The sequence below is a fragment of the Mesoplodon bidens genome (assembly GCF_964165515.1).
Source record: "Mesoplodon bidens genome assembly, chromosome: Y".
Classification (NCBI taxonomy): domain Eukaryota; kingdom Metazoa; phylum Chordata; class Mammalia; order Artiodactyla; family Ziphiidae; genus Mesoplodon; species Mesoplodon bidens.
The window spans coordinates 47,015,904-47,028,064 of NC_138180.1; the positions used below are offsets into that span (position 1 = coordinate 47,015,904).

At 35.7% G+C, this 12,161-nt stretch overlaps 1 protein-coding gene across 5 annotated transcripts in view; it reads right to left on the reverse strand.

The window, feature by feature from the left end:
- The window catches only part of LOC308609614 (ubiquitin carboxyl-terminal hydrolase 9X-like), a 115,537-nt gene that overhangs the window by 29,087 nt on the left and 74,289 nt on the right, over positions 1-12,161 (reverse strand). For all 5 annotated transcript variants that reach the window (XM_081223335.1, XM_081223334.1, XM_081223333.1 and 2 more), the window contains 4 exons: positions 3,627-3,735; positions 2,781-2,927; positions 1,370-1,516; positions 406-628 (listed from right to left, as the gene is read on the reverse strand). In XM_081223335.1, coding sequence (XP_081079461.1) covers positions 406-628; positions 1,370-1,516; positions 2,781-2,927; positions 3,627-3,735 — 626 coding nt within the window. The remainder of the gene's footprint in view (positions 1-405; positions 629-1,369; positions 1,517-2,780; positions 2,928-3,626; positions 3,736-12,161) is intronic.

A 12,161-nucleotide genomic window follows, 5' to 3' on the forward strand; every position in this document is an offset into this window, starting at 1 on the left:
TACAACTTTCTTAAAAGTCAGATCAAAGTATCATTAAGGAACCCTCTAAGTGAGATGCTGAAAATCTTTCCAATACATGTCATGCATTTTAAGTTTTAAGTATAAAAGTCTGTAGCACCAAATCTGGCTTATTACCCTGGAATTTGGATTTTATTTCATATATGATGAAATAAAGCATTTTGCCAAGTTACCTGAATCATCTACAGGAAGACATTTAAATGTACATTTGGAAATTTTTCTGTATAGAGGTTCTATGGTCATAATGGTCTCAATCATATATGATTATAAAAATCATTATACTAATTGCTAAAAAAACCACAAGTTAAACGTTTTCCTAAACCCAAAATTTTAAACACAGAAATATTATTAACCAACAGAAGCAGCTTTCCAAGTTAAAATACTTACTAGTTATTGCTGTGCCTATGTAATACATTTCAGTCAAACAGTCTACTATCTGTTTGAGATTCCTTACACAGCCAACAGCTAATGCTACAAGTAGTTCAAACCCAGCACTAATGGTAGCTGATGAACTACAGACTGGGATAGCCTGCTCAGCTGGTAGTTCTCCACTCCTCATACAATGCAGGTATACTTTGGAGGCAGGAAAGATGAAATCATCAATTAATTCCTAAAGAGTTGAAAAAAAAAAAAAAGATCACATATTCTTAGCAATAATATTTACTTTAGGAAAAAATGTCCCTTGGAAGGAAGTAGTCTTCTAATTATTTGTTTGATACAATTAAATATCTCATTATTTCAAATACAATTTAGGATTTTCAAATCAAATAAAATTTTATTTCAAAAAACTACTGACCATAATTAATAAACATACTCAATTTTCTGAATATTAAGATATTTTAAAAAGCTATTATTTAAGAAAAATATATTCCAAATAAATCTACTCCTCTAATCAAATATGAACTGAAATTAATGCATTTTAAATAAAAATAAAAGACATCAAATGATACTCTTTTCCTTGAATTATAAGACACTTGAAGAAATTTACTTAACAAAGATATGTAAAAAATAAACAGTCTTGTAAGATAGTTTTCACTTTAAAGTTTGATCAAATAAAAATTCAGATTTACTAAGTAGCAAAGTCAATTAACTCTGCTTGTTAACTTGCTGAAACATTTCATCTGAACTTTCTTCCCTGAACTTTGATTAAATTAAACAAACTCTTGAATAAAGGGAGGTACACATTTACTTAAAAATTACTGTAACTGTCACAGATATAAAGGTTTTTATGAGACAAACAATGAAGAAAAAAGGCCAAGATATCTAAATAGTATAGAACTTAATCAGATAGATTTGCTAATAGACATTCAAAAGTTCATGATAACTAGTTTGTCTAAAACTTAGGACTTACTTTAATGAGATTAGCACCTCCTTTCTCACAACCAACATGATACTTTTTCTCAGGCGTTTGAAAGGCCAGCAACTCTTTTGTTACCCCAAGGTGGCCTTCCAAGATCGGCTCTTCAACACCTGTTTCACCTGTGTTTTTAACATTATCCTGTCAAAGGAAAAATATTATAGGCCTAACTTACAGAAAAGGAGGACAAAAAAGATCAGAACAAAACAGAGCTGGAGGAGAGTGATGACTCAGATACAGTATTGCCAAACCTTTTCATTCAGGTAGTTTCTTATTTCTTCTATAGAACTCTATCTCAAACATTAAATGAGAGCAATTTTGCCCAAGAGTACATGTATTGTCTCTTGAGATATTTCTGGTTTTCACAACTTGGAAGAAAGTAGAATTATTAAAGCACAGTCTACTGATCAGAAGCTTGGAGTACTGCTCAACATCCTCTAAGACATAGCACCGCTCCTCAAAACAAGAATACATGGTCCAAAATATTAATGGTGCCAAGGTTGAGAAATTCTAGAAGTAGGTTTTAGGAGAATGCTAATCTAAAGGCCAAAAACTACACATTTCAGAAATGTATTATCATAGAACTCTGTATATATAAAAAGCAAATCATGAAATGTAAATACTAACCTATCAGATACTTATTTTAAAAGTTTTATAGAATCCTTATTAAATATGATTATAATTTGCAAAAAAGTTTAAAAATACTGAATTGGAGGAAAGTGAACATCAGCATTCAAAGTCCCAACTATAAAGTAAGGCATTTATACAAATCTAGTTGTACCTTCTTTCTATGAATCATGAGTTATTTGTTCACCGATGAAAAGTATATATTTTGTTTGTTCTATTACCTCCCAGGGTTTTTTTTTTCCAGCTTAACATAAATACTCAAAACAATAAACCCCCTTTTAATAAGAAAAATAATTTAATAGTAAGGTAATAAATGGCATATTAGGGCTTCCCTGGTGGCGCAGTGGTTGAGAGTCCGCCTGCCGATGCAGGGGACACGGGTTCGTGCCCCTATCCCGGAAGATCCCACATGCCGCGCAGCGGCTGGGCCCGCGAGCCATGGCCGCGGAGCCTGTGTGTCCGGAGCCTGTGCTCCGCAACGGGAGAGGCCACAGCAGTGAGAGGCCCGCGTACAGCAAAAAAAAAAAAAAAAAATGGCATATTATAAAACTTACCCGGGCTTCTCTGGTGGCGCAGTGGTTGAGAGTCCGCCTGCCGATGCAGGGGACATGAGTTTGTGCCCCGGTCCAGGAGGATCCCATGTGCCACGGGGCGGCTGGGCCCATGGGCCATGGCTGCTGGGTCTGCACGTCTGGAGCCTGTGCTCCGCGATGGGAGAGGCCACAGCAGTGAGAGGCCCGCGTACCGCAAAAAAAAAAAAAAAACCCAAAAAACTTACCCTAATTCTCCTGAGCCAATCAATTTCATTGTTGAGAAGAACTTCAGCATTGGGTATATTAATATTACTGTTGAAAGCATAATTAAGAAGATGCCGTAGAAGAGTGAAATAGTCGCCTGAATGTTTACCTCTCTGTCGTGCTGTGCTCTGAAAAAGAATAATTGAAACAATATGAATCCACAAGTCCATGCTCAAATTCATATTAATTTTTAGATTTATTTATTTATTTATTTATGGCTGCGTTGGGTCTTCATTGCTGTGCATGGGCTTTCTTAGTTTCGGTGAGCAGGGTCTACTCTTTGTTGCGGGGTGCGGACTTCTCACTGTAGTGGCTTCTCTTGTTGAGAAGCATGGGCTCTGGGTGCACAAGCTTCAGTAGTTGTGGCACATGGGCTCAGTAGTGGTGGCTCGCGGGCTCTAGAATGCAGGCTCAGTAGTTGTGGCACATGGGCTTAGCCGCTCTCTGGCATGTAGGATCTGCCCGGACCAGGGCTTGAACCTGTGTCCCCTGCATTGGCAGGCAGATTCTTAACCACTATGCCACCAGGGAAGCCCCATATTCATTTTTCAAAAATCTCAGAGAACTGGTAAATTACCTTATACAATGTGGCAATACCTTATACAATGATATTAAAAAGAATAAGATCTTTGATTTCTATTTTTCAAAGAAGGTGGTGTATTTTTCCCTTAAGGATTTATAAAAAACAAAAGAAACCAATCTATAAACAGTAAAGAAAATAATGGGAACATAACCTAATTTTTAAATAAAATCTAAAACCACAGTTTCCTGAATTTTCCTCATTTAAGAATGAATCATACTGATAAGTTCATTAAAAAATGTCTCACCCCCAAAATGGTAAAGAGCAGAGTAATGAAGAAAAGCAGAGGCCTGTGTCCCATGCAACATCTGGTGCACATTAAAAAAAATTGCTCCTGTGCCAACTGACGAACAGTTCTGAAATAAAAACATTTTCTATTTAATGAGTTGTTCTCATGAATAAAAACAACAATAAATTATTCCAACACTGGTTTACCTTTAACAGAGGAGATAAATTAATGGTAAGACTACAAGGTAATCCACCATTAGCAGTTAGTTAGCAACACAGAATAGATACATATGTAAGTTACTTTTCTTAGAGTAAAACCTCACATTATACCTAAATAAGCTGGAAATTACTGAGTTAAAATTTCTTAATAACTGACTTCTCGGAGTCTTTGCAAAGAGCAAACATAGATGAATAAAATATGTCTATATTTGCAGGACACCTTTCAAACCTCTCTTGGAACAATACAGAAATACCCCAACAGATACGATACAAAATGCCATGCAGTAAGCTGTATACATCTTTTGTGGTTTTCCACAGAATTGTTTTCAATGAACAGTGCTTTGTGGCAAACAACTTGTGGAAATTCAATATAGATGAAGCTAAACCCGACAGCTGTCAGACTAGCGGCATTACCTAAGAACTTGGGAACTTCTTAGAAATACAAATTCTTGGGCGCACTCCATGCTTACTAATTCAGAAACTTGGAGAGAGAGGCCTAGCAACCTGCATTTTAATGAAAAATCCCAATGACTCTAATAGAAGTTTGAGGACAACCAGAACATCACATTGTATAATATCATCTATTTGAGAAGTAGAAACAACCCAGTCTCATCTGAATAACCTCGATCTACAAATGTCAACCCACTGACACCTATGCAAAACTGCTTATGCTTAAAACCACACTGTCTGCTTTGCTCAGAGAATGTGCTCTACTGTTATAGCTTTCCCTTACTATTACAAGTAATAAACTAAACTTTGTTTTTTCCATTTCACTGAATAGTGATATCATTAATTTTTGACCTCATTGAACTCTTTCAGTCTTTGTTAATGAGAGTCGCTGACACCGGAACAGAGCCTAACACATGTTTGATGTTAAATGGTGACTGAGTGAGCATTTTGATGGATAAATACCGTATTTCTGTCTTCTTGCTAGGGGATAAAGCTGTGAAATAAATTTGTGGTGCAAATCTGAAGGATTTTAAGTTCTATGTATTAAGCTCCCTCTTGGCCTCACTTTAACTTTTCTACCTTTAATTTTCCAAATTCTCTTTCTTTTACTTTCATTATCTTACTGTCCATATTCATCTTCCTGTGCATGTTTTTTTTTTTTTTTACCTTGTGGAACAAGACAAAGCATAACAAAAACAAACCCAAGATGATCAATTTATAACTCACTTTCAAATATTTTTCCAAACAATGTTACTTGCCTACTAATTCTACTTAAAAATTTAAGAACAAAAATTCAAAAATTCTGCCAAAATCAACCATAATCCTTAAGAAACCACTTTCCTTTGGATTGTTTTTTGGAAAATCATTAGTAACTTTCCTGTCAACAAAAATTTCATATGAGGAGAAACAAAATTAAAAAGCATAAATACTGTGGTATGCGAATGTACTTGTATGCTTTCCATTTATTGTCCAAATTAGTTATCCAAATGTCAAAAATCCAGTTCTCCTGTTCCTCTCCCTTCATTACCCTAGAAAGTTGTATGAGGCTTCATTCACCAACACTGTTTCACAGAAGTATTAATAAGTGATGAAGGAGGAAGAAGAGGAGAAGAAGAAATGATAAATGGCTCTATTAAAGTATATCACAGATTACTGGTTTGACCTCAGTTCACTTAGATTTGCCTAAACATAATAAGCCTACAGTATTTCCGAGGCTTTAAGAGTCCCTCTGACTTACAAAAAAACAGAGATGGGCATTAAAAACTTCCAAAATATTATCTAAGAAGTTCCACACGTATGGTGGCTTTCTTCACAATTTTCTGCAAAGACGACTGCATACTTATAACAAATTTTCAAAGGTGTTTGAGAGTGCATTGCTCAACCTCACTATAAAAATGAGTTACTGCCCAAATTCCTGATACTTAATGATAAAAGCACCCTCTTGAAAGGTTAAGTTAAACATATCACACCTGTATTCTAAACCCTACAATGACTTCCTATTTCACTTAAGTCAGGGTATAAGGAAGCAGCTCTGTGAAATGTAGATATTTAGTGGCATTCACCTCAACTACTAGAGGCCAGTAACATCTTTCCCAATCTCACCTCCAGTTATGAATCACTGACTTAAAGAATAAAATCCAAAGCCTTACAAGGACATATAAAAAAATCCTACATAACTAGACATACTGTTTTGTTCTCTGTCATCTCTAGAAATTCCCTACTCAGCCCCAGTAACAATGACATTCTTCATATTATCTAAGAGGTTAAGAAGATTTGTGCACAGAACTTTTACATATACTAACCCTTCTGTATACCTACAAGATGATTCATTTAGGCTTTCAGTATTTAATTAAAGGTAGCCTAGTTAGTGAAATATTTCCTGATTGTCCTATGCAAAATCAAATCATACCAAATTTTACTTGGAAGTGATTGAGTTGCTTAAAAACAAAACAAAATAAAACAAAACCCCCCCACACCACCACCACCACTAACAAAACAAAAATCTAAGAACTGGGAAGCCAAGTTAGGGCTACTTGAATACTTTAATCAGATTTTACAAAATAGGCTAAAATAAGCTTCTTAAATGAAAATGAATTCTGAAATTAGAAAACAGTACTCAAGAAATTATGCTAGAATGACCAATATGAGAAAAGAATTTTAAAAAGAATAAGTGTATGTATAACTGAATCACTTTACTGTACACTAAGACAACACTGTAAATCAACTATACTCCAATAAAATTAAAGGTATTTAAAAAAAGAAAGAAAAAAAGAATAGACACAAAACTGCAACATAGCCAACTCCAAGTACCTATCTGCACGGAAACATCCAAAAACAAGCAAAAGCTGACAGAATTCTGGAAAACAAAGATTTACTTCAAATAAGCACTCTATCAAGAAAATAACAACTTGAAAGTGATAAGAAAGTTCATGGTGTTCCCCACCACCTGCCCTGCATAATGGAGATCTTAAAAGATGGCAGCCATGTTCCCAATATAAGACCCTGATCCCCTTTTCTGGATAGAGCAAAACAAACCTTATTTGCACACTACTGTGTTCTACTCTATCCAAGGGTCCTAAAAGAACAACATTTATTTCTGTTTCCTCAGAACTCACTCATGGCAGAAAATGGCAGGTGCTGGTCAAAAACACCCTAAGGTGAAAGAAAAACCCAAAGAGCTATTAGGAGCAAAGATTATAGTTGAGACATAAAATAAAAATGAGGCGAAGGAGCAAAAACTAGACAGAGATTTTTAGGAGGAGGAGATTAGGATACTGAAAACCAGTAAAAAAAACACTGAAAAATATAGAAAAATCACACACAGGATAGAATACATACTAAAAGTTATATAATTTTACACTAAGCTTTCACCTTCAGGCTAATACATAGTCTCAGTACAGTCAGAAGTGAATGCTAAAGCAGAATTATAAAGATTTGAGCAAAATGCTACAGAACTGTGCTAACACAGATCCAATCTGCAAAACAGATTTGTTCTGTATTCAGTCAAAACACTGGCAGAACCCAATCTAATTCTCCAATAAACAAGGAGGGGATGAATTTGACTTCCAGTGTTACCACATTATAATATTCAAATATATAGTTTCCAACAACAATAACAAAAACCACAAAGCATATAAAGAAACAGGAAGTATGGCCAATTCAAAACAAAAAATTGACAGAAACTGTCCCTTAGGAAGCCAGACTTTGTAGATGAATATTTTAAAACACTCTTAAAATACGATGCAAGAACTAAAGCACAACAGAAAAATCATGTATGAATACACTGACAATATTTTTAAAAAAGAAATTACAGCAAGACAAATGGAAATTCTGAGTACAAAAAATAAATAACTGAAATTAAAAACTCTACAGAGGTGTTCAACAGCAGATTTGAGCAGGCAAACAATACAGTATTGAACAAATGAAATAATCTAGTACGAGGAGCAGAAACAAAACAAAGAAAAGTGAAAAAACTAAGGGATGTGTGATACACCATTAAGTGAACCAATATAGTAACATGAAAAGTTCCAGAAGGAAACAGACAGAAAGAATATTTGAAGAAATAATGGCCAAACATGTCCCAAATCTGATAGGACATGGGCAACAAAATCTAAACTGTAAAACCTTCAAGAGAGCCATGCAGACACATTACAGTCAAATTGTTAAAAGCCAAAGACAAAACTGTGAAAGCGTAAAGGATGAAGCAATTTGTCACAGAGAAATGCTCTTCAATAAGATTTACAATCAATCAGAAAATCAGGAAAGCAGGAGAATGACAGATATAAAGTGCCAAAGGAAAAAACCATCAACCAAGAAGTTCTATGTAGGGCAAATAATACTTCAAGGATGAAGAAATTTCCAGATAAGAAAAAGTTAAGGGGATTTGTTATTAGATTTGCCCTACAAGGACTGCTAAAGGGGCAGCCTACAAGCTGAAATGAAAAGGACATTAGCTAGTAATTTAAAACAACATGAGGGCTTCCCTGGTGGCACAGTGGTTGAGAGTCCGCCTGCCGATGCAGGGGACACGGGGTTCGTGCCCCGGTCGGGGAGGATTCCACATGCCACGGAGTGGCTGGGCCCGTGAGCCGTGGCCGCTGAGCCTGCGCGTCCAGAGCCTGTGCTCTGCAATGGGTGAGGCCACAAGAGTGAGAGGCCCGTGTACCAAAAACAAAACAAAACAAAAAAACCCAACATGAGGGCTTCCCTGGTGGCGCAGTGGTTGGGAGTCCGCCTGCCGATGCAGGGGACACGGGGTTCATGCCCCGGTCTGGGAGGATCCCACATGCCGTGGAGCGGCTGGGCCCGTGAGCCATGGCCACTGAGCCTGTGCTCCGCAACGGGAGAGGCCACAGCAGTGAGAGGCCTGTGTACCGCACAAAAAAAAAAAAAACCCAACATGAAGAAGTAGAAAACACTGGTAAAGCTCTCTACAGGAAAATGTGAAAGCTAGACTCACGGTACTTTTGGTATGCAGCTCTCTTATGATTTAAAAGGCAACAATCTTAAATCTATTTTAATGATCCCATAGTGTTTAGAGTTATAATCTGTAACAATAAAAATATAAAGGAGAAGGACTGAAAAGCACAGAACAGTATTTGTATGTTACTGAAACTAAATTGGTATTATTCAAATTTAAGAAATAGAAAGGAAGCAATAACAATTAAGGAGAATGAATCAGGAATAGAAAAACAAATACATGGCCAAAACAGATGACTTTATTAGTTATTTCTACCATTCAAATAGGTTAATAGCTATCTTCTTAAAACTTTTACAAAAAATAGAGTAAGTGGGAACACTTCCAAACTCATTTTATGAGGGTAGCACCACCCTTATACCAAAGCCAGATAAAAATACAAGAAAAAGCACAGGCCAATATCCCTGATGAACACAGGTGAAAAATCCTCAATACTAACACTATCAAACTGAATTTAACAGCACACAGGGACTTCCCTGGTGGCTCAGTGGTTAAGAATCTGTCTCCCAATGTAGGGGACATGGGTTTAATCCCTGGTCAGCAAACTAGATCCCACATTAATGCCACAACTAAGGAGCCCACCTGCTGCAACTAAGAACTGGCACAACCAAAATAAATAAAATTTAAACAAACAAAAAACACAGCACATTAAAAGGATTATACAACATGACCATGTTGGAGTTATCCCTGGGATGCAAGCATGATTCAACACAAGCAAATCAGTCAATGTGCTACATCACACTAATGAAATAAAAGAAAATGACAACAATCAACACAATGGATACAGAAAAAGCATTTCACAAAGTTCAACATCCGTTCATGATTAAAACTGTGAGAAAAAAAAGGAATAAATTCGCCTCAACACAATTAAAGCCATATGACAAGCCCTCAGTTAACATTATAACTAATGATGAAAACCTGAAAGCTTTCCCTGTAACCCACTCTCACTGTTTCTACCAAACACAGCAATATAAATTCTCTCCAGAGCAATTAGACAAGAAACAAAATGCATCCAAATTGAAAGGAAGAAGTACTACTGACTGTTTTCAGATGGCATAATCATAAATGTAAAAAACCCCCAAAGACTCCATGAAAAAACCTATAAAGATGCAGGATACAAAAATCAATAAACAAGGACTCCCACTGCAGGGGGCATGGGTTTGACCTTGGTCTGGGATCTAAGATCTCTCAAGCCGCACGGCATGTAACCCCACACCCCAAATCAATATACAAAAAAGAGTTGCATTTCTCAGGAAAAAGATATTAAGAAAACAATCCCATTAACTTTAGGAACATAGAGAATAAAGTACTTAGAATAAACTTAACCAAAGAGGCGAAAAGCCTTGCACACTGAAAATTATAAAACAGTGATGAGGGAAATTAAAGAAAGACATCCTGTGTTCATGGATTAGGAGAATTAATATTATGATTAAAATGTCCACACCACCCTAAGTAACCTACTTCAGTGCAATCCCTACCAAAATCACAATGGCATTCTTACAAAAATATAAAAACAATCCTAAATTCATATGGAACCACAAAAGACCCCAAAGAGCCAAAGCAATCCTGAGTAAGAAGAAGGTGAAAGCATCATACTTCTTGGTTGCAAATTATATTATAAAACTACAGTAATTAAAAGAGTAGAGTATTTACATAAAGACAGACGTACAGATCAACAGAACAGACTACAGAGCCCAGAAATAAAATCATACACTTATGGTCAGGTGATCCTTGATAAGAGTGCCATGAATACACAATGGGGAAAAAACAGTATTTCCATAAGCAGTATAGAGCGAACTATAAATCCACATGTATAAGAATGAAAAGAATCTTTATCTCACACCATATAAAAAAGTAATTCAAAACGAATTAGTCTTAAACCTGGAACTTGAAATCATAAAATTACTAGAAGAAAACAGAAAAAAAGGTTTTTGACATTGTTTTGGGCAACTAATTTTTTTGGATTTGCCACCAAAATCAGAGGCAACAAAAGCAAAAACAGATAAATGGGACTGCATCAAACAAAAAATTTCATGGCAAAGGAAACAATCAACTGAGTGAAAAGGCAATCTATGAAAAAGAGAATAGGGACTGCCCTGGTAGTTCTGTGGTTATGACTCCACACTTCCACTGAAGGGGGCTTCAGTTCAATCCCTGTCGGAGTAACTAAGATACCACATGATTCACAGTGAGGCTAAAAAAAAAGAATATATTTGGAAACCGCATATCCGATTAAGAGATTTAGATCCGAAATATAAGGAACTCATAAAATATAATACCAAAAAACCAAACAACCTGAAATAAATGGGCTCAGGACCTGAACATTTTTCCAAAGACACACAAAAGGCTAATAGGTATTTGAAAAAATAAACATTATGAATAATCATCACGGAAATAGAAATCAAAAAGCACCTCACAAATGTTAGGATGGCTATTTTCAAAAAGTCAATAGATAACAAGTTTTGCCAAGGATGTGGATAAAAGAGGCCTTGAACACTGTTGGTGGTGAATTAGGTTTGTGCATCTATTATCAGAAACATTATGAAGGTTCTTTAAAAAACTAAAAATATAACTACCATATGATCCTGCAATCCCACTTCTGAATATATATCCAGTGGAATGAAATCAGTATCTTGAAGATATCTTAACATTCCCATGATTATTACAGTATTATTTCAAGACATGAAAGCAATCTGTCTGTTGACAGATGGCTGGATAAAGAAAATATGATAAATCTCTATAGCAGTGTATTACTGAGCCATAAAAAAAAATGGAAATCCTGCCATTAGTGACACCATGAATGGAGGTCACTGGGCTAAGTGAAATAAGCCAGACCTAGAAAGACAAATACTGTATAATCTCACCCACATTTGAAATCTTAAAAAGTCCCATTTTTGTAAGCACAGATGTTTAAGATTGGCCAGTGACCAGGGGAGGGGGAAATGCGAATATGTTGGTCAAATTGCAGAATGTTCCAATTATGAAGGGTGAATAAGTTTTAAAGAAATAATGCACAGTTTGGTAATTATCCTTAATAATAATGTATCACAATATCTGAAATTAAGAGAGTTGAACTTAAGTTTTCTCACCATGCCAAACAACAAAAAATCATACCTATGTGAGGTGAGCAATATATTATTTAGCTTGACTGTGATAATCATTTCACAATACAGAAATATACCTAAAAAAGACATCACACTTCACACCTTAAATATATATACCTTTTGTTTGTCAAGTATACCTAAATAAAGCTGGGGAAAAATAAAAATAGGTCAATATGCAATATTTAAAATTCTGTATCTGCTTTCTCAAGAAGCTAGACATTTTCCACAGTGATAATTTTTACACTTGCAAGCCATTTGCAAAGTTGGGGGAGAAAAAATCACTAGTATAGTTAAGCTCTAAATA